At 39.1% G+C, this 26,467-nt stretch overlaps 1 protein-coding gene across 10 annotated transcripts in view; it reads right to left on the reverse strand.

Annotated features, from left to right (window-relative positions):
• Erc1 (ELKS/RAB6-interacting/CAST family member 1) overlaps positions 1-26,467 on the reverse strand; it is a 340,148-nt gene that overhangs the window by 271,777 nt on the left and 41,904 nt on the right. For all 10 annotated transcript variants that reach the window (XM_036180809.1, XM_036180807.1, XM_036180806.1 and 7 more), the window contains exon 3: positions 7,376-7,789. In XM_036180809.1, coding sequence (XP_036036702.1) covers positions 7,376-7,789 — 414 coding nt within the window. The remainder of the gene's footprint in view (positions 1-7,375; positions 7,790-26,467) is intronic.

The following is a 26,467-nucleotide window of genomic DNA, read 5'->3' on the forward strand; positions in this document are numbered from 1 at the left end:
CATGGGCCTTCGTGTTAAAGCTCATTGTGAAGACATTTTGCGTTCAGTGGCTGACAAACTCCCCTTTCCTACTGAGCACATCAAGACTCTGGCTCATGACATGTAAATAATGGGAGAAACTCTGAACATAGAAGTAAACTACTATTCAAATAAGTATAAGAAGAACGCACTATTTGCTCACTTCGTTTCATCCCTATTGGCTGAAATTTTTCATCTAAAAACAAATATAACTTGGGCACAAGGGAGACAGCTGGTTAGGACAGTGCTTTCCATGAGAACATAAGGATCCAAGTGGAATCCCCAAATTCATGTGATTCTAGCCAGCTCAGTAAGTCCAGGTCAGTGAGAGGCCGTCTCAAAAGACCAATGGTGGCTCACGCCTTTAATCCCAGCAATTGTGAGGCAGAGACAGGTGGATGGATCTCTGTGAATTTGAGGCCAGCCTGGTCTACAGAGAGAGTTTTAGGACAGCCAGGACTATACAGAAAATCCCTGTCTCTGAAAATTTAAAAAAGAAGGAGGAAAAAAAAAGAGGTTACAGCTCCTGAGGAACAACACCTGAAGCTGACCTTTAGGCATACACAAACACACAAACACACACTCTTGCACACTCACACACACATCCTGAACTTGATGAACACGGTGGTGTACACCTGTAATTCCAGCAGTCAGGAAGCTAAGACAAGAGTAAGCAGAATCTGACTGGACTACACAGAGAAACTGGACAGACCATGACAAAAAACAGGAGTCAGGGAGGAAGATGGGGAGAGGAGAAAGATGGGAGGAAGAGGTACAGAAAAAGAGAGGAGGAAAAGAGATGGGAAGGGGAAAGGAAAAGGGAAAAAGAAACTGGGGGCAGGGGGTAGGACACAAAGGGAGGGAGAGAGGAAAGGAACGGGAAAAGGAAAAAGGAAAGGGAGGGAGGGGAAGAATAGGGTGGGAAGACAGGAAAGAAAAAGAAATGAATTATAGATAGATGCTGGGCATGGTGGCTTACGCTTTTCATTTCAGCACTCAAGAGGCAAAGGCAGGAGAATCACTGAGAGTTCAAAGCCTGCCTGTCTACAAAGTGAGAATATATATATATATTTTGGTTTTTTGACACAGGGTTTCTCCATGTAGTTTTGGTGCCTGTCCTGGATCTCATTCTGTAGCCCAGGCTATCCTTGAACAATTTATTTATATATATATATATATATATATATATATATATATATATATATATATATATATATATATATATATATCAATACATATGGGTAGAATTATGTATTTATAAATATTTAGAATTATTTGAATTTCCTAATAACATTGCATACTTTCTGGTATAAATAAGAAATATGTTATCTCCTCTAATTTACCAATGAATGGATAACCTGAAGTTTGAAAACAAGATAGGAACAATTTATGCTCCTTTTCTTCAGTAGATTCCTTCATTTTAAAAGGAAATAGGCTGAAGATTTAGCTCAATGGTACAGCACTTGCTTGGCATGCATTAGACCCTAGGTTCAATCTTTGTAATCATAAAATAATGATAATTATAATAATAATGTGTATTAATTCAACAGTACAACCCTTGGCTTAGCATGTGCAAGGCCTTATGTGCAACCCCAATCCATAAAAACAGGCTAATTGTTATCAGCATGACTGAGACAAAGAAGAACTGATGACAGAAAGCAGCACTTAGAAGTCGGACATTTCTCTTTTGTCAAGTTTCAGTTTCAACCCTCATTGCTCTTAGGTCAGATGTTTGTGAAGGCCCCTCCCAGAGTCAATCCTACAGAAAGCTCTAGATGACGGTACTGTATTCACAGAAGAGATGGAGACGAAGGGGAAAGACATGGGAAGGCTCCTCACTACTTCCTTGGTACCTTCTCTCATCCAATGACAAACAGTGTGGGCTCACAGCCCTTTGCCATCGCTAGCAGCTGCATCATATACTAAGACCGCCTATCTTCTTGACAAAATGGAAAGGAAAGGAAAATGGTACAATAAAAACAAGAGTAAGAAACTAGAGAGATGGGCTCAGTGGTTAAAAGCACTGATTGGTCTTCCAGAGGACCCGGATTCAATTCCCAGTGCCCACATGTCTGTAACTCCAGTTCCAGGGGATCCAACACCCTCACACAGACATATGGGTAGGCAAAATGCCAATGTACATAAAGTAAAAATAAATAAATTTTTGAAAAAAAAAACAAGAGGAAATATCTGAATAAACAAGGTATGTATGTAACTGTTCTCATTTTCCAAAATCAGAACAAAAGATCAAACATATTAATATTGGGATTATTTTTCATTCTAACTCCTCCTATTCACTCTGTTGTTGCTTCTTTTATCTTCTTCTATGAGACAAGATCTCATACAGACCAAGATAGCCTAGAACTCCCTATATAGACACAACTGACCTTTGGATTCCTGATTCTCCTGCCTCCACCTTTCCGTGGTTTATGCAGTACTGAGATTAAATCAATTAAGATATATCCCCGGTCCAATGTCTTTCTTTCTCTATACATCTCTATTGCTTTTTTAGTCTTATAACTTCCAACTGCCAAGAAAGCTCACAGGTACTTCTCAAATATGCTAGCCAAAATTCAGAATTCACAGCCTAGAATCTACACAATTATTAACACTTTTAACCTCAAACATTTTTATAAACCCTAACAGGTGAAAATCTGTACTAACAAGATTTGGATTAAAATGTTACAAGAAACAAAACAACGGGGTTGGGGATTTAGCTCAGTGGTAGAGCGCTTGCCTGGCAAGCACAAGGCCCTGGGTTCCATTCTCAGCTCAAAAAAAAAAAAAAGAAACAAAACAAGCAAACAGACAAACAAAAACCCAGCCAACCAGAATGTTTAACTCATTACAGGAACATGTAGCCTGGTATGACTGGACACAACTGTAATCCCTACACTGGGGAGGCAGAAGCAGATGGATCACAAAGAGCTGAAGGCCAGCCTAGTCTACATAAAAAGTCCCAGGCCAGCCTAGGCTAAATAACCAGACCTCATCTTTAAAAAAAAAAAAAAAAAAAATCTTTTAAAAAAAGAGTCAAAGAGATCTGAAATATATTGTGAGCTACAATGCTTTGGATAATAAAATAAAATTAAATAGGATTTTCTTAAAATTCTATAGCCAACTATCCAATTTCAATCTCCTCTACCAAGACTTAGTTCTCGAAGTTTCCTGTATAGCAATCATCTGCAAAGTCTGTTACAACTCCAACTGTCCAAAACCAAAGCACTAACCAAGTATGGCGTGTAATCTACTGCTTGTCCAACAGATGTCCTCGCTCATCTATCAAAGGACAGGGATAGCACAGCACAAAATCTAGCAAATCAAGCAATGATATAATTCCATTACCAACAGAAAATTCAAGTTTGACCAACAATGGAACTCAACACAAACAGAAAATATATAGTACTCAATCAAAATTTTAGTTTTAATTTTGGTGGGGTTTACAGAATCATGTTCATAAATGAAACAGAAAATTGTAATGAGTAATATCATAAACGTTATTTTAACTTTTTTTGTTTTTTATGTGCATTGGTGTTTTGCCATGGGTGTTGGGTCCCCTGGAACTGGAATTACAGTTACGAGCTGCCTTGTGGGTGCTGGGAATTGAACCCTGGACCTCTAGAAGAGCAGTCAGTGCTCTTAACCAATGAGCCATCTCTCCAGCCCCCAACATTATTTTATTGTTGTCATTTTCCAAGGCTGAGAAGCCAATGATCGAAAGGCATATCACTCTTCCATGTGCTGAATGAAATGAGAGTACAGGAAGCACTCTTACCTGCAGAGCCAACTCTCCAGTTCAAATCTAGGGTCTCAAAAGAACACAGACTGTAAAAATTTATCTCCACTTGATCTACAAGATCAAACACACACTAAGGGCTAAATAATCATGGAGGGGATAAATGAGAAAGAGAAAGTAGGAGCAAGCCCCTCTAGCCTCTTATAACTTTAGAAACAAGTCTCTAAGTAAGGTCAAGGTACATGCTTAAAAATCTATGCCCCAGGTTATTACTTTATCTTTGTTTATAACCTCTAATATACATATTTAATTTATTAATGTTCTTGCTATAGCAATGAGTCTTTCATGTCAAAGATTGTATTTAATAAAGTTTTTGTTTAAATTTTCTTCTAATGTCTCTTTTTAGGTAGTTCTTTACCTCATCTAGAACTTAATTTTACATAACTAGGTATTTTCTAAATGATGGTCATTATCTCAAAATATTCACCATATACTTAACACTTCATTATTTCCAGATTCTATTCTGTTTTCCTTGATCAGACTGGCCTTGAACTTAAAATTCTGTCACTGTCTCCCCAAGTCCTGGTAATACAGATAGACACCACCAGTGGATTAAAAGTGCATATATCATGATCTACTAACGTAAGTCTCCCCAGAGTTTCCAGAGGATTCCCAGCATAGATATGCTAAATTAATAAATTTATGGGAATTTAATTTAATAACATTTGTATATTAGTTTCTGCAAATAATGAAAATTGAGTTCCATCCTTTCCATTACTGATATAATTTATTCTATTCCCTTCTCTAGTTGGGATAAATAGATAAAGCTTCAAGAATGCTATCTGCCTTAGTTAGGGTTTGCTGTGAAGAGATGCCATGATCATAGCAACTCATAAAGAAAACATTTAATTGGTGTGGCTTGCTTACAGTTTCAGAGGTCCACAGTCCATTATCATCATGGTGGGGAGTATGGAGGCATGAAGGCAGACAAGGTGCTGGAGGAGTAGCTAAGAGACCTACATCTAGCAGGCAACAGGAAATTGACTGACTCAATGGACAGCATCCTGAGCATAGGAAACCTCCACAGTAACATACTTCCTCCAACAAGGCCATACCCACTCCAACAAAGCCACAGCTCCTAATAGTGACACTCCCTATGAAATTATGGGGGCCAGTTACATTCAAACTACCACACTGTTAAACATGATTTAGCACAACCATCTTTACCTCTTCCTAATTTCAGTATGTCACTAGAATGCTTTCTAATATATATTCACTGTACTATTATTTTACCAGACTATAAAATTATCATTCAGTTCCTATTTTATTAAGCATTTATTTGGTCTGGTGGTAAAAATGCATAATATTTTATCTAGCATGCTTGGGTCTGGGGGAGAGGGGTATCCAAGGACAGGCCAAGGATACTTAGTAAGAGTCTTAAGAGTCTGTCTCAAAAAAAAAGAAAAGTGATTTGGATACTCCAGACTCATATGCTCAAATCCTAAATCCCCAACAAAACAGTATTAGGAGGTGGGTTCTTTGTTCAGTAATTTGGTTTTAAGGACAATCTCATTCCTTATTAAAAGGACTCCAGAGGACTCTCAGACTTTTTCCTGCTATCTAACACAGCAGGAAAAGTGCTGACCAAAAACTAAAAAGTGAGGCCTCACTGGCACTGACTCCCAGTCTCCAGAACTATGAGAAGCAAACATCTTCAGTATTTTGTTATACTAACCTAAACAAAGACAGAAAATATATATCCTTAGTGTAAAATGGCAAGTGAACACTAAAGAAACACATATGTATGATTTCAGTAATATGATCACTGCTACTACATGTACATGCAGCACTATACATGGAAACTTCAGTGCAGAACTGACATGTGAGCTAAGTCTTGAAGTAAGCAAAGAATAAGCATTTCCAAAGCCACTGTGTCCACTTGCCCTCAAGCAATTTTAAGTAGCATGACTATATTTCCTGTAAGATCTTATGCTACAAATGGCAGGTTGGACTGTTCGGTGGTATATTCACAAGGGGATATATTTTCCCATACCATGTACATAATTTATTTATACAACTTCTTATATTTTTTAAATAGTCTAGAACTCTCAAGTTTTTTCAGTATTATTTCAGCTATAAAAAGGAATTGATTATTCAGACTCAGCTCTGTGCAGGGATTAAAAGCATGCACCACCCCACCTGGCAGCTTCATAGTTTTGTTATCATTGTTAAATTTCCTAGGTGATTTTGTTTGTTTGTTTGTGACATTCTCTCACTGTGTGGACCAAGCTGGCTTCCAATTCACAGAGATCTACCTGCCTGTCTTCCAAGTACTGGGATTAAAGGCATGCTTTACCATACCCAGTTAGATATGTTTGTTTTTTAATTTCCTTCCTCCAAAATCATGTTAAAAGGGGACTATTCAGACTCATCCTAACAATTTGAGGACCCCCCCACCCCCCCCACCCATCGAACTATGAAAGTTAACTGGTTATGACAGTATGTGCCTGTAATCCCAGGGAAGCTAAAATGAAGTTTATGTCTAACCAGAAGCACTGGCTAGTTTTATGTCAACCTGACATAGGCTAGAGTCATTTTGGAAGAGGGAATGCCAACTGAGAAAATGATCCCACCAGATTAGCCTGTGAGCAAATCTATAGTGCATTTTCTTAATTAGTGGTAGATTTAGAAGGGCCCAGCCCATTGTGGGTGGTGCCATCCCTGGGAAGATGGTCTGGGGGTGTATAAGTAACAGGCTGAGCAAGTCATAGGGAGGAAGAAAGTAGGCAGCACCCCTCCATGGCCTGTCATAAGCTCCTGCCTCCAGGTTCCTGCCCTGCTTCCTGTCCTGACTTCCCTCAGTGAGGGACTGTGATCTAAACTGTAAGTAAAATAAACCCTTTTTTCACCAAGTTGCTTTTGGCCATGGTGTTTCATCATAGCAATAGAAACCCTAACTAAGATATCAGATTTATAAAATCTGTTACAGTTCTTAAATTAGCTCCAGGTAAGATGAATTCTTCCTTAACACTTTCTTAAAATGACACTGCCTCAGAAAGTGAGGTCTAGTCACAGAGCCAGCTTAAGTCTGTTTCCTCTAAAACAATGTGTCTCTACATCACTCCTTCTGGCTACACCTCCTTGGCAAATGATTTTTAACACATATCTTTCACAGCAAGGCAGGTGTTCCCAGGGAAACCACAGGCAAACATTCATTACTGCTTAGCCAGCATAGGTGAACTTAGGTAACAAAGTACTGTCTCTTATTAGTATTTTTTAATTGGGCAGCAATTGGCTGCTACCCTGATTCTGGTTTTGCTGTTCTGTCTCTATGAACAAATTGAGGCGAGTAATAAATCAAAACAATCCTGTCTCACCCCAGTGACTCAGGAGCACCTAGGAATCACATGGAAGGTGACAGGAGTAGGGATGTTATGGATAACAGATGTGCCAGCTGATATCATTCAATTCCAGAAGAAAGAACCAGGGAAGCACTAAAACACAAAAGAAGAAACTCCTAGCCAGCAGCACAGCAGAGCACATCCATCTATCTACATCAAGATTCTGATTAATAAGGGAAAAGACAATCAGGAAATTCTAACTGAAAAGGCAGTCACTCACCTCTCTCAACATATTATTCTCTTTTTCCTTTTGCTCCAAAAGACTTTCTAGGTGGTGGACGTGCATCTCTGCCTCTGCTAGCCGTCTTGTTCTTTCGTGGTCTTCCTCCGTAGCTTTGGCAGAAAGCCCTTTGCTCTGTAACATCTCCAGAAGCTTCTTAATGGACTCATCCCGAGCACTTAGGGTTTGCTTCTGAGTTTCAATTCGCAGCTCCATTTCCTCCAGGGTCTTCCGCAAAAGGAACAGCTCTTTGGCTTGCCGCTCGTGCTCAGTGTGCAGCCTCTGGAAGTTCTCTTCTGTCAGCTCTGCCACACAAGGCTCTCCAGTCCTACTGCTATCTTGCTGAAACAGCTGATTCAAGTCCCTCTGAATCCGCAACTCATCCTGGAGAGCCTGGATCGTCATCTGCATGTGCTGGGAACATCACAAAAAAAACACCCAAAATCAGCTTTCCCCTCAATTAGCAATGACAGAACAGCTTGCAAGCAGCTAAAAATAGCTCTAAGGGTTCTCAGAAATCTGCATTCAGCAAATTAGGATTTACCTTATCCTCTTTTCATTCAAATTTTAAAATTTTGGTAATAATCCACAATTATCAGCAATTTAATTTGTGCTTATTCCTACAATAAGCAAATAATAAGCAAGGGAGCCCTTTAGTTTTATAAGCCACAATAAAATCTAGACATCTCAAAATTTAACAGAAGGAAGACTACATCAGCAGGAATAAAAACAAAATTTATTTCAAAACACAAAAATCTATCAAAACACAAGATGATTTTTAATTACTGCAAACATTAATTAGCAAGTACTAGTATTTAATGAGTGGTTACATATATTTTTTAATTATAATTTAACCTACAGTATCATACATACACCCACACAAATTCATGAACACCACACAAACACCAAAAGGAGGCATAACAGTACATGCCTATAATATCAGTATTTGGAAGACTGAGGCAGGAGTATCTCAAGTTTGAGGCCAAAGTGATGCATACTAATTAAAAAGTAAAACTGCTTAACATAACCCTATCTTCCTAAGGATTTCAAGGGTCTAAAATGCTGTTGTTGACTGCAGGTACACTGCTGAACTACATCTTTCTCTACAGCTTACTCATCTTGCTTCACAGAAAATTTATGGACACTGGTAAATAGCTCTCCATAGTTCCTTTTTCTCATACCCTGGCAAAGTAACATTATATTCTTTGATTCTGTGAATGTAACTCTTTGGTATACTATTTCCATTTTGTTGACAAGCAATAGTTAGTGTTAACTGTCGACTTCAAGTGATCTGGAATGATCTAGGAGACAAGATACCTGGCCTACCAGTGAAGGATTATGGATGAGGTTAACTGAGGTGAAAAGACCCACTCTACAAGTGAGTAGCACCATTCCCCAGGCTTCAATTCTAGACTATACAAACTGAAGAAAGCCAGACCAGCACAAACGTACGTATGTACGTACGTCTGTCTGTCTGTCTGTCTATCCGTCCGTCCGTCCGTCCGTGTGTGTGTGTCTGTCTGTCTGTCTGTCTGTCTGTCTCTCTCTCTCTCTCTCTCTCTCTCTCTCTCTCTGTCTCCCCATCCCCTCCCCTCCCCTCCCCTCCCCTCCCCTCTCCTCTCCAGCTGTGGGGGCAACCTGGCCAGCTGTCACAAATCCCTGCTGACTTGCCTTCCCTCCCGTGGTCCACAACACCTCAAACTGTAAGCCACAGTAGACCCTCCTCTTTTCACATCTCTACTGCTGGGGTGTTTCCTCACGGCAGCAGAAAAGTAACTCGGGTACAAGTCTTCTAGTAGGAGATGATTCTTTGTGTGATACTAGCAAAGTCAACTTTTACTTTCTGTGCATGCCACAAATCCTTCCAATTTTGTCTTTTCCGTTTAGCACTACTTATGATTTTTATAGCATTTTTCTCACTCTGTGAGAGAAAGAGGAGGAGGGGAAGAAAGCACAAGCATGTATGTGTGCACCAGCCATGGTACAAGCATGGAAGTCAGTTCTCTCCTTCTACTGCACGGTTCTAGAAATCAAACTTAGCACCAGCGTCGTGCAGCAGCACCTTTACTCACTGAGCTGTCTCATCAGATCACTCACGACGACTTCTAAAGAGATTTTATGTGTGTGCACACAGGAGTGAGTGTGTGTTTGTGGGGGGAGGGGTGGTTTTACAGTACTAGGGATCAAACCAAGGGCCTTGCTCGTGATAGGCCAGTATTCTACCACCTAGCTATGCCCTGGCTCCAGACTGGATTTGTGTTGTTTGTTTGGTAGGTTGGTTGGTTGGTTTTCATATCAAGACAAGACAGTCTTTTCTTTTTAGTCTCTGATTTGGGTATTACTCTCTTAGCAAGCAATAAATTTTTATTTCTGGTAATACTCAAATTGCAAAATTCATCGTGAAGCCGGGCAGCAATGGTGCACAGCTTTAACCCCAGCACTCAGGAGGCAGAGCCAGGTGGATCTCTGTGAGTTCAAGGCTAGCCTGGTCTACAGAGCAAGACCCAAGACAGGAACCAAAATGACAAAGAGAAACCCTGTCTCGAGAAAAGGAGAGAGAGAGACAGAGAGACAGAGAGACAGAGAGAGAGAGAGAGAAAATCGTTGTGTTTTTTTAACATGGATACAATTATAAATAAACTTTCAGGTATTTTAATGTATGAATGCAATTTTCAAAATTCACTTAAGTGCCAGCAACAGATTTCAAATGTCCTGTTAGTAGTCTCAGTAAAAAGATGCATGGAAATACTGATTCCCCAAAGCCTATTTTTCCTCATTATCCTTCAAAGCCCAAAATACAGATAGTTCTCAGTGAATGACCTGCAAAAGAAAATATCAGAAGTAAAACAGAGTTTTGGTTCACCCCTGTAATCTCACTCCTGGGAGGCAGAAGCTACCAAGTCTAAAACAGTCAGAAATCTATCAGAAGCTAAGTTCAAGAGGGAAATGATTCCTCTCTTTTTTAACACTATCAATTCACAGGGGTCAGAAGTAATGGAAGTTAAAGCGAATAATCCTACACATACTTTACCATGGAACTGTGGCAGGGCAATTACTATTTTGGAGAAGGAAGAAATATAACTCGTGGTGTGTCTACTTCACTAGCTCTACTCAGAGACAATTTCTCTAGGGAAATACAAGGCAATACCCCACTTTAGGCTACAATCAAGATATCTTTCCTTTATTACAACTACTGTCTCCCCTAGCCCTATCCAAAAAAATCCACCTGCTGCCATCTATTTTAGAAGAGGAGAAAGAGCCCAAAAAGAAGCTGGTTAAATGTCGGAAAAATTCACTTTAAAATCAGAACTGGGGCATCTGCTATCACCATCAAGCCAAAGTCTTACAGAAGTGCTAACCAGTGTGGTAAAATAAACAAATAAAAGCTATACAAAGTAGAAGTAAAGAAACAAATCCCTAGATAGAGACTGTATGAGGAAAAAGTGAGAAATTATGGACAAAACGCCCATATAATTAAGCAAAAACCAGATTATTGAATGTAAGATCACATCAAGGGGCTTGGAGAGATGACTCAGTAGTAAAGAACATGTATTGTCTGTGCACATGCCCACACAAAAATACACACCATACACATGGTTCAAAATAAAAACAACATTCAAATACCATCAGCATAGAAAATTTCACATTTCTCTACACAGGAAGAAAACTTTTAAAAATCTATTTTTTACAGCAACTTTTTAAAAATTAACATACAAAATACAGTTTTTCTTGGTGCATTTTCATCCTTACTTAGCTTGGGTTGATTCTCTTGCCCTGCCCCACCTCACTCCTCAATCCTCCGGTATCCTCTGCAACAGTATCCCTCTACCTTCCACCTTCATAGACCATCTGTTCTACCTCACTCCCCACTCCCTTCCTTAGATTCTTTCTTTCTGATCTCATGAGCCAGCCCCTTCTAGTTTCCTGGCTCTCCCACACCCACTCCCTCCCACCTACATGTTTACATTTAACAATTAGAAGCTAGGATCTGCAGATGAAAGAGAACACATGATATTTCTCTGTCTGGGCCTGGATTACCTCACTTAATACATATTTTCTAATATTGTCAATTTTCCTGCAAATTGCATTTTTCTTTATAGATGAATAAAAAATTTAATGTGCATATATTTTCTTTATTCACTTATTAGTGGACATCTAAGCTGAATCTACTTCCTTGTTACTGTGAACAGAACAGAGATAAACATGATGTCAAAGTATTTCTGTGGTAGGACACAGAGACTGGGAGTATGTGCAAAGGGGTAGAGTAAGAGCACATGATTTCTGTATTTTCTCTTTACCAACTATCTACTCAGTTATTAGCTCATTTACTGACTGATGGTTGTATCCATTGTTTGCAGTATACCTGGTAAAAAAAATTTCTCCCATTTTGTAGTCTGTCTGTTTGCTCTGTTGACTTTTGTTTTTTTCCACTGTGACAAGCTTTATAATATTATTCGTTAATTCTTAAGGTTACTTCCTTTGCTACTTCCTTTGTTCTATATTCAGAAAATTCTTGCTTACAACTCTATCCAAGTATCCCTATATGTTCCTTTAGCAATAACACCAAGTTTGAATTTTTATTACTTTTATTTTTGAGACAGGGTCTCATTGTGTTGCTCCAGCTGGCCTGAAATTCACTGAGACCCACCTGCCTCTGTCTTCCAAGTGCTGAGGTTAAAGGTGTGCACCTCCATGCCCAGACCATCTCAGGTTTTAAATTAGGCCCTGAATCAAATTTAAATTTATTTTAATACAGTGAAAAATATCTAATTTCATTCTTCTGCATGTTGACATCCCATTTTGCCAATAACCTGTATTATAGGCTGTCTTTAAAGGTGCAACTAAGAAAAAAGAGAAGCCTCGTGGAATAAGCCACTGGCCACAACTGAGCGCCATGCTCTTCCTACTATGGCTGTCTCAAACCAGGAGCCACAAGAAGCCCTCTTCCTTTACATTTCATCCTGTCAGATAACTGCTCACAAGAACGAGAGAAGGAACTCATACAACTGTCGTAATTTCTCTGTCAATCATAATGACAGCATGATTGGATGAAGTGCTGTCTCAGGTTTCTATGGCTGTGGTAAAACACCAAGACCAAAAGCAACTTGGGAAGGAAAAGGTTTATTTTAGCTTACAGTTCCACCTCACAGTACACCACTGAGGGACGTCAGAAGAGGAACTCAAACATGGCAGCATCCTGGAGGCAGGAACTGATGCACAGGCCATGGAGGGGTGCTGCTTACTGGCTTGCTCCTCATGGTTTGCTCAGCCTGCTTTCTTATAGCAACCAGGAAAGTCAGGCTAGGAGTGGTACTGCCCACAGTGAGGTCAGTCGTCCCACATCAATTAAGAGAAAGCATCACAGGCTTGCCCAAAAGCAATCTAGTGAAGACATTTTCTCAACTGAGGTTCCCTCTTCCAAAATGACTCCAGCTTATGTCAAGTTCACATAAAACTAGTCAGCACACATATCTTCTAAAATACTAAATAATATTAGTGTTAGAAAGAAAAGAATATGCCGGGCATTGGTGGCGCACGCCTTTAATCCCAGCACTTGGGAGGCAGAGCCAGGCGGATCTCTGTGAGTTCGAGGCCAGCCTGGGCTACCAACTGAGTTCCAGGAAAGGTGCAAAGCTACACTGAGAAACCCTGTCTTGAAAAACCAAATAATAATAATAATAATAATAATAATAATAATAATAATAATAAAAAACACATTCTTGGGGAACAAAACAGTAACTATTATACCTTTTTTATAGAAAAAGGACAAATTTCTCTGGAAAGTAAAACACTCATATAAATATCTGGACATAATTTGTCAATAACTTCAATGACAAACATAAAACAAGATATGTCTTTGGAAATGAGGGAAGTGGTTCAGTAGGTAAGAATACTTGCTGCATAAGCAAAAGGACTGAGTTCAAATCCCTAGCACCCATATAAAAGCTGGACATGGCAGCACATGTCTGTAACCAGCAGTAGAATAGGAAAGGAGAGAGCAAGCAGATCCTGGGAGCTGACTAGCCAAACAGACTAGCTTAATGACAGTCCCTGTCTTGGGCCAATACAGCAAAAGTGATAAAATAAGACACCCAACATCTTCCTGTGGCCTCTACATTCATGAGCATAGGCACATACAATTGAACATCTGCACACATGCAACACACACACACACACACACACACACACACACACACACACACACACAAAACCTTTGCACATGCTTTCATAAAAACATCTACATAATTCTTTAACTAAATAAAATAATGAAGAAAATTATGACATTTAGCACTGAAGGAAAACAAAGAAACACTGTTTTAAAAGTTAGAATGTCACTGGTAGGGGGTGGCACACACTTTTAATCCCAGCACTTGGGAGGCAGAGGCAGGTGGATCTCTGTGAGGTAGCAGCCAGCCTGGTCTACAGAGTGAGTTCCAGGACAGACAGGACTATTACACAGAGAAATTCTGTTTCAAAAAAATAAACAAACAAAAAAAGTTAGAATGTCAAAAATAGAAATATTTGGTGTGAGTTTTTTCTGCCAGCCACAAATAAATAATATAAACTATAAACCTGTAACAATCTAAGAGTATGAAAAGAATTCAACAAGTCTACCAATGGACCAAACCTTAAAATAGATAAGCCCTGCCGGGCGGTGGTGGTGCATGCCTGTAATCCCAACACTCGGGAGACAGAAGCAGGTGGATCTCTGTGAGTTCAAGGCCAGCCTGGTCTACAGAGCTAGTCCAGGACAGCCTCCAAAGCTACAGAGAAACCCTGTCTCGAAAAACCAAAAAAAAAAAAAAAAAGATAAGCACTTAAATAACTAAATAACTAAAAGGAAGGGAGAGATGGGGGGAAGAGAGGCAAAGGAGGGAAAAGGGGAAGGAGGGGGAGGGGAAGAGGGAGAGGAGGAGGAAAGAGAGAATGGACATGAAAATTCATAAAAAGTGGGGTAATTCATCCACAAAGTGGACATCTAGGGTACTGGGGCCTAATTTTCCTCAAGGATTCAACATTGAGGAGGCAGAATCAAAGTGATTGGAGATGGAGGAGGGCCAGGGATCAATACCCATGCATACACACACGTATTACCCCACTCCCTGCAATGCTTTATGTATGAAACCCGGAGCCTTGTGCATGCTAGGCAAATACTCCACCACTGAGCTACTCCCTAGCCGAATACCTTTCGTTTTGTAATCACAGTTGTGCCACCTTAAGAAAGCCAAAACTGTATTTTAAACATGCTTCTAAATACAGGGCAGGTAATAAAACGAGTTGTAGACTTGTTTTCATAACTTTATTTCTTATTACAAACTAAAAGTTGTAGATAGATGTTAAACTTTTAAAGAATACACAATGTACATAATAAAACTGGCTCTCTCTTTTAATTCCTTTGGGTCATCTTTGGCAAATACATTCAATTTTTTAACAATAATATATCACAGAAAATATAGAAATGCAAAATACATTAGCCAAGATAGCCACAGTAGTATTACATATGAAAAAAAATATTAACCACCAATAAAAGGTAGCTAAAAGTATGGCATCATGATATGCCCGTGTGTGCATGCATGCACCTGAGTGCTGAAGCCCACAGAGGTGTTTGGCTCCTCTGGAGCTAGAGCCACAGATGGCAGCTATGAGCCATCCAACCTGAGTGTTGGGAACTCATCTCGGGTCCTCTACAAGAGCAATACATTCTCTTAACCACTAAGCAATCTCTGCAGTCCCCTGGGGTTTTTGTTTTGTTTTGTTTTGTTTTTTTACTAATATAAAAAAAGAATATGGTGCCTAAGAAGGCAACTCAGTGACAGAACATCTGCCTAGCATACCTAAGGCCCTGCTGGATCACCAACATTGCAAAATATGTTTGTATTTATGTATACACATACATACATATATATAATGTGTGTGCATGCACATACACACACTCACATACACATATACACACATTTGTATCAGATAATTATAGGAATTAAACTTTCTCCCTCTGCAAAAATTTCTCTATTCTATATACTTATTACTTTGCAATGAGAAAAAAAATGTTCTACCCATTATTGACTTTCTAATGGAGAAGCAACACTGCTAAATACGTCTGCTTCCTAAAGATGCCATACTGGAGCTTGTAACAAAGGAAACTAGATGCAGCATTCTTCCCACAAGCACAGATCAATATCCTTCTCAATGTTCCTTGAAGGACAAACCCTTGTAAAGACTTCAAAATCAATTCCTCGGTGATCAAGTTGGTCTCTAGTCAAGATCCCTTACTTACAACTATGTGAACATTCCATAAGCTAAAGTGTTTTCTGTAGCTAGTGTTGGCCAGTAAGCAAGGCAAGACACTGTCAGAAGCAACTCTTATATTAACACATCTTCAAACTGGACTCTCCATTGTTTTCAGTAAAACTGTGACAGCACTCTTTGTCTATCACTTTCATCTTTTAAACATGTGCTTCATGACCTCACCCTGAACATGCTCAGGAATGTACTCCGTACTGAGCATATTTAGAAATGGGCTAGCATTTATAGGAATATTTATAGGCTAGATGAATAAAATCACATGCTTCCTTTGTCAGAGGAGGACACTGCTCTGAAAATAACTCCCCAGCTCTCCTGGCCTGCTGCAGGTAATAAATCTTTCTCCATTATTTATGTCTTGACTGCTCAGTTTGGCTTTGCATTCACCAAGACGTGAGCTCACTAAGAGATGTGTACACTAAGAAATTTGCTGAACACTGAAACATATACTAACATGGGACATTTAAAATCTATTAAGCAATAATTTTTGTGATTACTCTTGTATGTAAAATCTTCCTGCTTTAAAAATTGCTTTTCCATTCTGCCTCAAGAATGTAATTAAGTTCAAAGTCAGCACAATGCAAAATTTAGCCAATAACCTGAAATCGGTAAATAAAAGCTCCATTGGTCAATAGAAATGTCTCATTTAAGCTCTACCCATGGACATAATAACAAGAAATCTATAAAATCATCTTACATTCTAACAAAGCATCAGTGGGAGCTTATGTCTATCACTGAGGAACTGTTTGACATTTGGGGCAAGATTATAATAGGATCTTTGAAATCAAAATGTCAAACTGACAACGCCAGCTATGGCAACTACTCTAAAAACCAGTGACTAAGATAAAAATATTACAAAAGAGGCAAACTACAAAACACACAGTCTTTCTGGTTCTCCAATTTGTTTCTGTACTAGTGTTAGTTCATGCAGAACTACGGTAAAGAGAAGACTATTACTGAAGCAGAATTCTGTGGATTCATAAGCAACTTTTCTACAAAGGAGCTACAAAGAGCGGAGGTAGAATTCCTACATAAAAACAGGAACACTTATGCAAAGCATGGTGTCTCATCTATAATCCCAGCACTAGGACCCGAGGCAGGAGAATAACTACAAGTTCAGGGTTACCTAGACTATATATGGAGTTTCAGAAGCCAGGGCTACACAGGAAAACCCTGTCTCAAAACAAAACAAACAAAAGAGGGGGGGAAATACCAAGAATACTTTTATCTTTACCTTAAGAAAATTAAAACTGCACACTACTTCCAGGACTACCTTCTCCTCTTCAGGCACTTGAAGAAACATTACTCTGTACTGTCTCGGTACAGCAAACAGCATTTCTACTCAATTTTCCCTATACATTTCCAGTACCCGCTGTAGCAGCCACAACGGCCTGGGACTATGCAAACCATCTGCTAAGGCAATGGTTTTTTATTAGTGTCTGGTTATAAAGTTATATATATTGAGAGTATTCTCTCCCAAAGTCCTAACTTTCCAAAAGTGAAATTTTATAGGAACTGATAGTCATTATGTAACTGCAAAAACATCTATATTATGGACTACTGACTTTTAAACTCACTTATAAAATGTGTTTCAAAAATAATTTAATACTTGAGTCACTTTTTCAGTAAAGCAAAATCAAATTTAAAATAGTTAAGGACATCTCCCACAAAGGGCAGCAAGCGTTTAAATCATAAAACATTTTGATTTTTATTTGGGTTATAATTCAAAAAGTGCTTAGTTTATACCCAATTAAAGTATAAAGTATACATCCCAAGACTTTTCTCTTCCAAGTTTAAAAAAAAGATTTATTTTAAAGAAGCTCCCCATTTAAATTACTTTATATGACAATTGTTTGAAGTGTGATTACAGTGTCTTTCAAGTACACAACGGCATCTAGGAGTCTTTCATCCCAGCACTCAATACAGAGGCAGGTGGATCACTGTGAGTTCCAAGCCAGGCAGACATGGTGAGACTGTCTCAGAAACAACAACAATATCAAAGTTACAATCCATTAGGGTTATGCTTTTTGTTTTGCTCTGTTCTAAGGACGGGGTCTCAAGTATCCCAGGCTGACCGCCAGCTCACTATGTAGCTGAAGATCAGGGACTGGAGAGACGGCTCAGCGTTTGAAGCACAAGCTGCTCTTGCACAAGACAGGTCCAGTTTTCACTATTACACAGTGTCACCACCGTCCCTAACTACACCCTCTGCTGACTTCCACAGGCACTAGGCATGACATAAGTGCACATACATACACTCAGGCAAAGTACTCATCCACACAAAGAAAATATTAAACAACAACATCCATTATGAGTCCTGCTTTCCCAGTGTAAGAGTGAAAACTCACAAACTCCTACATTCCCTGTAGCACAGGCAGCTGATCCAGACTACCAATTAAACAAAAGTACACAAGACTGGGATGGACCTGAGCGACATGAAGAATGAAGCTGTCTTTATTAGCTCGTACACATGCTGGCAGAGGAATCCAGCAGTGCTAAACTCATGGTGTCATCACAATACCAAGAGGACTATCTGCCCTCGCCAGGAAAGCAACAGTGGTACAAGCTTCTTAGTATTACAGAAGCTAGCCTGAAGGCAAATGCTCCAGCCCTACCAGCAATTGTTTGAACCACTAAGTATCTATTTCATAAAACCCTTTTCTAGTTGGGCAGCAGTGGTGCACACCTTTAATCCCAGCACTCGGGAGGCAGAGCCAGGTGGATCTCTGTGGGTTCCAGACAAGCATGGACTACAGAGGGAAATCCAGGACAGCACCAAAACTACACAGAGAAACCCTGTCTTGAAAAACCAAAATCAAAATAAAACAAAAAAGCCAATCAATATAAATTTAACACTAATATTATATGATTTGTAAGTGATTCAGTGAAGAAATATGAACAAGAGGTTCTGTAAGTTTCCCCCCACCCGCCCATGTTTATTTTTTATTTTTTGTTTTGTTTTGTTTTTCAAGACAAGAGTTTCTCTGTGTAGACCTGGCCATCCTGGAACTCACTCTGTAGACAATGCTGACCTGGAACTCACAGAGATCTGCCTGCCTCTGCCTCCTGAGTGCTGGGACTAAAGGAGTGCATCACCACCATCCAGTTATTATTCTAAACAGTAAGTACACTCAATAGCATTCAAAAATCTACAGAATTCCAAGTGATTAATTCCATATTTTGTACTGTAATGACATATAAATGTACAGACTTAATCTTAGTCTTCATTATATTTTACTTTATTATATGACATGTTCATTATAAGGACAAAGTATTAATAAAATTTTAATCAATAACCCTACACTGAGAAAACACACTAAAAAAAAGGTCTTTCTAGGGTTCTATATCAATATTAACGTGACAAGAGAAACTACAATGAAAAGACAGTAACCAGGAACTGGTACTGACTCCATGTAATTCCCAATTCTAAATGTTCCACAAATCTTAACTTATTTAATCCCACCTTTTCTTCATGATACAGTATTATCTTCACTGTATGGATTGGGAATCTCTCTCTACATTCTGAGCTTAGTGATTCCATGGTTTGTGCTTTAAAATGATGCTATAATGAAGCTATACTACTTCCAAAACACATACACACAGACATACACTAATAGTACATGTTCCCTCTAATGTATTAACGAATGAACATCTTCCAATTTCAGTAATTTGTAAGTATCAATATTGTGGGAAATACATATTTTCAGATATACTAATTTTACACTTATATGTAAAACATGAAATTCAAGGAAATCTTCAACATTAACTATTTCATTTATATAAAAAAGTTATACCTATGTGAGGAAACAGCTTCAAAATAGGTTACTCCACTGCTGAAGTATCCAAGTCAAAATACTCTAAAATTTGAGTGATCCAAAAACTCCTATTTATAAACCACACAATATGCATACTCCATGTTCACATGATTCTAAACTCTTTATGTGCATATCTGTTCCTCTTTTTCCCTGCTTTCCTTTTTTGAAATCCCTCAAAATACCAAGCATGCTAGCTGGCATGCATGGCAGGCACTCAATACATACTTACTAACATACTGATTAGACAATGCTATGTTGAAATACCAACAGTCATCTTATAGGAATGAATGCAATTAGATCTCTTCCTTCTTCTCTTTGGGAATCACACACATAATCACAATGTATTCCCAGAACACGCAGTGATACCCCATGAGAAAAACAGCTAACACTCATTTTGTCTCAATGCTGAATTATGTACTCTCTAAGGTCAAGTACATTAATTTGCTAGCCAAATAGTCAAAGTAGAAAGTAAATTTACTGGGGAGGGGGGGGGGGGAGATCCAACTGAAACACACACAAAAAGAAAAACACAAATAAGTATTACATTTTAAGACAGAAGCCTACAAGGAGCCATATCCTAGCACTCAGGACTGGGCAGGAAGACTGCCAGAGAAGTTACCCTAATGAGAATGTTCCCCACAAGCTCCCATGTTCAGATACTTGGTCCTCGGCTGGTGGAACTGTTTGGGAAGGACTAGTAAGTTGCGGCCTCGTGGGAGGAGGTGTCACTGGGGATAGCTTCTGAGATTTCAAAGATTCAAGCCATTCCCAGTGTCTGTCTCTCTTCTTCCTTCCTTCCCTCCAACTTTCAGAACAAGATGGAAGTTACCAACTACTGCTCCAGTGTCACGTCTACTTGCCTGCTGCCATGTTCCCTGAAATAATGGCCATGGACTCTAACTCTGTCTGGTGAGCCCCAAATTAAACACTTTATTTTATAAGCTCTCTTGGTCTCTTTCTTCATATCAATAGGAAAGTGAGAGAGAAGGGGAAGAATGAGAGGGCAGGTGTGATGGTGTGCGCCTTTCATCCCAATAATCAGAGGCAGGCAGATCTCCAGGACAGCTGGGGCTACATAGAGATACCTGTGTCAAAACTAAGAAAACAGAATGAACTTCAGAAAGCGGAGGAGTGGCAGCGGTGGTGCAGCAGCAGTAGCAATCACACAATGGTCTAACTTCAAAGTTTGCAAGTCCTCATGAATTGAGAGTTGTGACATCCACTATAAATTTAAAAGTTCAATACTATACATCACAGGTTCAATTATAGTTAAGTCTCTGTAATATTCAATTCTGTCATGGCTGGGCATGGCAGTGAGTACACACCTGTATCCCCGCATTCAGAAGGCTTAGGCAAGCAGACTGTAAATCCAAGGATATCCTAGACCACACAAGATTATCTCAAATATAAACTCAAAAGAATCCCTGCTGTTGTTATGCGCTAGTCAGTACATAAATACAATATGTACATATATACAATTAGGTCTACTCATTCAGTGCCCTGAACAAATATACTGTAGCACAACACACCATAAATTTCTGATTACGTTAAATTCAGATTTTAAAAACCTATTTTGTAATAAATATGCCACTAAAAATATTCACAATGGAAAATCAACTGAAAAGTATATGCTAAAGGTCCTAAAGATGGCTCAGTGGGAAAAAGATACTTGTTCCCAAGCTGGCAGCCTGAGTTCAATCCCTGTGTCCCTCATGGTGGAAGGAGAGAACCGACTGCCACAATCTGTCCTCTGATGTCCGCGCCCACACTCTGGCACATGTGCATGCAAGCACACACAAAAGAGAAGTGTAGTAACAATTTTCATAGTACATTCTGGAGCTGGAGATATGGTGCTGCATTTACAGTTTGTACTGCTCTTGTCTGGAACCAAACTGAATTAGCTCCCAACACCCAAATCAGGTGGCTCCCAAGTATCCATAACTCCAGCTCCAGAAGGATCTGACACCTCTGGCTACCACAGGCAGTTGCATGTATGTATACATATCCACATACAGACACATACATATACAAATAATTAACAATAAAATAGAACTTTAAAAGTATATTCTTAAAAAGAAATAAAATTTAGCTTTAATCAGTATGACTAAGGAATAATGTTTAATTTTATGAAGCTACCATTTTCCTGATAAATGAACATTTGGCACAAAGAGTCACTTTGTATCCACTTCCTACTATAATGGCAGTGGCCAGGACATCCAATTTGGAGTTCCTGTGAAGCCAATGAGTGGGCAGAACACAACCAGAGCCAAGACGGGGAGCACATGGGATTTAGTCTCTGAAAAAAAAAAAAAAGTAGCGGAGGAGGAAGGAAGGAGGAAGCCATCTGTCACAAGAGCAGTAACATGCCACCTCAATCTAGGCACTCAAATTTTGGATTTTAATTGTAGCTGTCTGTTGTAATGGCCAGCAGTTTTTAAATTTACTCATGTTAAATTATGAATGGAATGGACAAAAGGAAGAAAACAACAGCAATGTAACCCTATCTATTAAAAAGAGCAACAGTCTAGAAGAAAGAGGAGGGGAGGAGGGGGTCAGGGGGAGGAGAGGAGGAGCATTCTGCCTCAAGCCTGCAATGCCAGCATCCAAACGCAGAGACAAGAGGATTGCCATGGGCTAGGGACCAACTTGAGCTAAAGTGTAAGGCCCTGCCTCAAAAAACACCAAAAAGAAAGCGAGCGAGCGAGAGAGAGAGAGAGAGAGAGAGAGAGAGAGGATGAAAGATCAGAAATCTGCTGACACTAACAAATTCAATTTCTTCTGATCAGGTTTACACATACATTGTGTTTCAAGCCTGTAAGAAAGTTCTAAATTTTTCAAAATTATTTAGTAAATCAACTTCCCAAGTAGAAGGGTAAAAATGAACCCACAAATCAAAAAGCCAACTTCAATACTATCTCAGTAGCCCCATCTATCTACATCTGTATCTAAGCCCTTCTTTGGTTTTTCAACTTTAAAAAGGTAAAAATCATTGGACAATAATGTGAATATTAATTGCTATTGTTCTTTTTTTGTTCCTTAAGACAGGGTCTGGTTATGCATCCCTGAGCAGCTGGGTTCTCACTATGAAGCCCAGATTAACTTTATAGCTGCAACAGTCTTCCTGCCTCAGCCTTCCTGTTACTTTTAAATCTCAAAAAAAAAAACAAAAAAACAAAAAAAAAACAGTACTTTAATACAGAAAGAGTGAAGCCATTAGGCCTCTATTTCTTTTTATTGTGTATTAGTGTTTTGCCTGAATGTAGGACTATATACCACATGCGTGCCTGGTGCCCATGGTGGTCAGAAGAGGGTGTTAAAAACCCTAGAACTGGAGGTAGGGATAGTGAGCCACCACATGGGCAATGAGAACTGAACCAGGTCCTCTGGAAGAGCAACAAGTGCTTTTACCCACTGAGACATCTCTCCACCTTCCGAAGACCTCTTTTGATTTAAATCAGCAACGTATGCAGTATCTAGAATGTAAGAAAGCCACCTTTAACACATTATTTAAGCTGGACATGGTGGCATTCATGTGCAATCTCAGCACTCTAAAGGTTGGGGAAGGAAGATCTCAAGTTCAAAGATCATCCTGGGCTCTACAGTGAGATGCCAAAAGTAAAAATAAAAATAATTTTAAAACATTTTTGTAAAATATGAATCATTATGAGTTTTCATTTATTTGTAAATATCCTTTCATTCAAGCAGTGTTTGAAGCCTGCTTTCCTCCCCTGAAAGCCTTATTTTCTCAAAGTAAAAAAAGTGGGCCAGTAAGACGGCTCAGTGGATGATGGTGCTTGGTGCCAAGCCCAATTAGTTGAGTATGATCCCAGAACCTACATGATGAAAAGAACTGACTCCTAAGTTGTCCTCTAACTTCCACATAAGCACCATAGAACACACATGCTCACACAAATGCACACACATACACACCACAAAATTTATTCAGTCTGTTGCACAGACTCACTTGTGTTCACTTCTGTACTGGCTGTCTTGTGTAGATCCCGTTTCTTCTGGTGCATCCATTTTTCCCTCTGTGGGCACTGATTTACATTCCTACATAACACTGTGAAATTCACTACTTACAGTGAATCTGGGGTCAATAATAGGACTGTCTTGTTGAAGGAACTGTTTTGAACAAATAAATATACTAACAAAATTTAAAATTTTAATTAATCAATAAACCAGTAAATACTAATTAAATATGTAAAAAAAAATTAAGAGAAATAGAGATTTGTTTGATAGTGCTATCTAAATATACAGTTACTGGTAACCTAATTTTTTTCCTTCAGACTTGGCACATAAGCATACATATTCTATGAAAACAAGAATTCTTAATTAAAAAGAATCATATTTAAAATTTTTATTTTTTGGTGACTTCTGTATGTATTTTATTTTTGTTTTGTTTTGTTGAGACAGTGTATCTCTGTTTAACCCTGGAGTGGCTCTGCCCATCCTAGAACTCACGGTGTAGACCAGGCTAGCCTTGAACTCACAGAGATCCACCTGCCTCTGGCTCCACAGTACTGGGTTCAAAGGCATGTGCCACCACTCCTGGCCTCTGTATGTATTTCAATAAATGTTTTTAGTCTAAGTTGATGACTTGAGAGGTATATCTATACTCCTTTAAAACAATATAATATGTTAATTCATGAGGAGGATGAAGAACAGAAGATACCTTCCCCAAAATTGATAGTTAATGTATTATCCTAATGATATAAAAACTGAAGTATTTCATGGTTCAGAAATTATATACTTATTGTTCAAAAGTTCAGTAAGTAGAACATCACCAAGTACAACAACTCAGTCAACAAACCTCTGGGGAAAACCCATGGAATCAAACAAAAATAAATGGAATGTTCACACATCATGAGGTAATGAATGCTGGATTCATTCTTCAGGGATAACTGTGAGCAACCACAATAAACAAGATACTTTCCTCTTCTTTTTCTAAAACAGTCAGTGTAGAAGTGAAGAAATGTTAGGTGTTGTAAGACTACACAGCACTGTGGAGGCACAGATTTGGGCTAGAATTCTGTCTCTGCCACTTGTCGGTGTTGCCTTGGACAGTCCACTCTCTCTTAGCCTCAGCTGCCAGTTCAATAAATTAAGAGTAGACACTACCTATCTCATACAGAGCACATAAAACAGGGCATGTTTCTTTGTGAACACTACACAGCATATTAATCCTATTGTCTACACCATGTCAATAAGCGTGCTCTGTGAAGGTCACATGCACACTACCAGCTTCCTGTGAAAGCACAGACAATGCATGAATACGCACAACTGTTGTAATAAAGTTTTGGAGACTGAATTTTCATACAATATTTGTGTCACAAATTTGATTTTTCAGCCAATTAAACATAAAACCAATGCTTAGTTTGCAGGAAGTACAAATCCTGCCCCCACTCTGGGGGGGAGCAACGGGGGAGGGCAATGAGTATAATCTGATGGATTCCTAGTACACATCAATGCTTCTCAAAGCTAGTCCACAGCCAAATTCTCATCAAGCCATCACAAAATTGCCATATAATTGTAATTGCATTTACTTAGTATGTGTACGAGAGAAAGGGAGGGCAGGAAGAGAGAGGGACGAGGAGAGGGAGACAGAGAGCGCACCAGGCAGCTCACTCATGGCACACCGTCCACTCTGGAGTCTGGACATCTTGCAGGAGTTACTTCTTTTCCCCCTACCACAGAGGCCACAGGGACGGACATGAGTTACCAAACTTTGCAGCAAGCCCTTTTACTCACTGAGCCACATACCTCCTTTATTCAATTCTAATTCTTCTGATGTTACTATCTTTTCTTTCATAAAGTAACAGTAACAGAAAATGTTATTTTTATTTAACAAACTCAGGCCAGTCTTATCATTATTCCCTATTTCTTCCTACTTTTTACATTTTTATTGGTGTGCATAACTAAATCAGGAACCAGAGAAAGGGGCTTGTCAGAAAAGGGTGCTTACCACCAAACTTGGTGATCTGAGTTTGAGTCCTATAACCCTCATGGTAGAAGGAGAGAACCAACTCCCCTAAGGTGTCCTCTGACTTCCACATGCATAGCGTGCACACCATGGCATATATGTACATACCAAGAAGATAAACAAATGTGTATTTTTAAAGATGTTCCATCAAGTCTGGGAATCGTTAATCTAATGCTCTCTGCCTGATTAAAACAAGTAAAGTAGGACTGGAGAGATGGCTCAGCAATTAAGAGCACATATGGATCTTCCAGAGGACCAGTTAAATATCTAAATCAGGTGTTTCACAACCTCCTGTAACTCCAACTCCTGTGGCCTCTGGGGACTCCGGACTAATGTGCACCTACCTACCTACCTACCTACCTACCTCTACACACACACACACACACACACACACACACACACATACACACACACAATCTTTAAAAGAAAAAGCACTGACATGTGACAATGACCCCTGCTGACAGAGAGCAACTAATTAAACTACTCAAATTATATTTCAAACATCTCAACAGATCCCTATCCCCTCAACTCCTCCTCTCAATGTGAACCCTCTGCAGTGAGGGATCCTAGCATACTCCTAATTCTATTTTTGGAATTTCATCTCCAATTAAAATATGGATGACTCTTAATGCACTTAATGAGTATTTTTTAAAACTTCTTAATAAACCTGCTTGTATAAGACAAAGTCTGTGTAAGACTTAGTGACTCCACCTATAATCTTTTCTAGCTTTCCAATCCCCTGGTACCTCCCATCAGGACCATGTCACTGAAGAATGAACTGCTGGTCCAGGTCAATCAGAAGCAACCCATTAGAGGTTCACAAACTCTCTCTAATGTCTTGCTGACAAATATTTTAATTTTTTTAATTTATTTTTAATTAATTTTTGTGTATAGATATTCTGATTACACCACATGTGTGCTGAGTACCTACGGAGGCCAGACAAGGGTATTATATCCCTTGGAACTAGAGTTAGGGATGGTTGTGAGCCACTA

Source organism: Onychomys torridus, chromosome 3 (genome assembly GCF_903995425.1).
Source record: "Onychomys torridus chromosome 3, mOncTor1.1, whole genome shotgun sequence".
Lineage (NCBI taxonomy): Eukaryota > Metazoa > Chordata > Mammalia > Rodentia > Cricetidae > Onychomys > Onychomys torridus.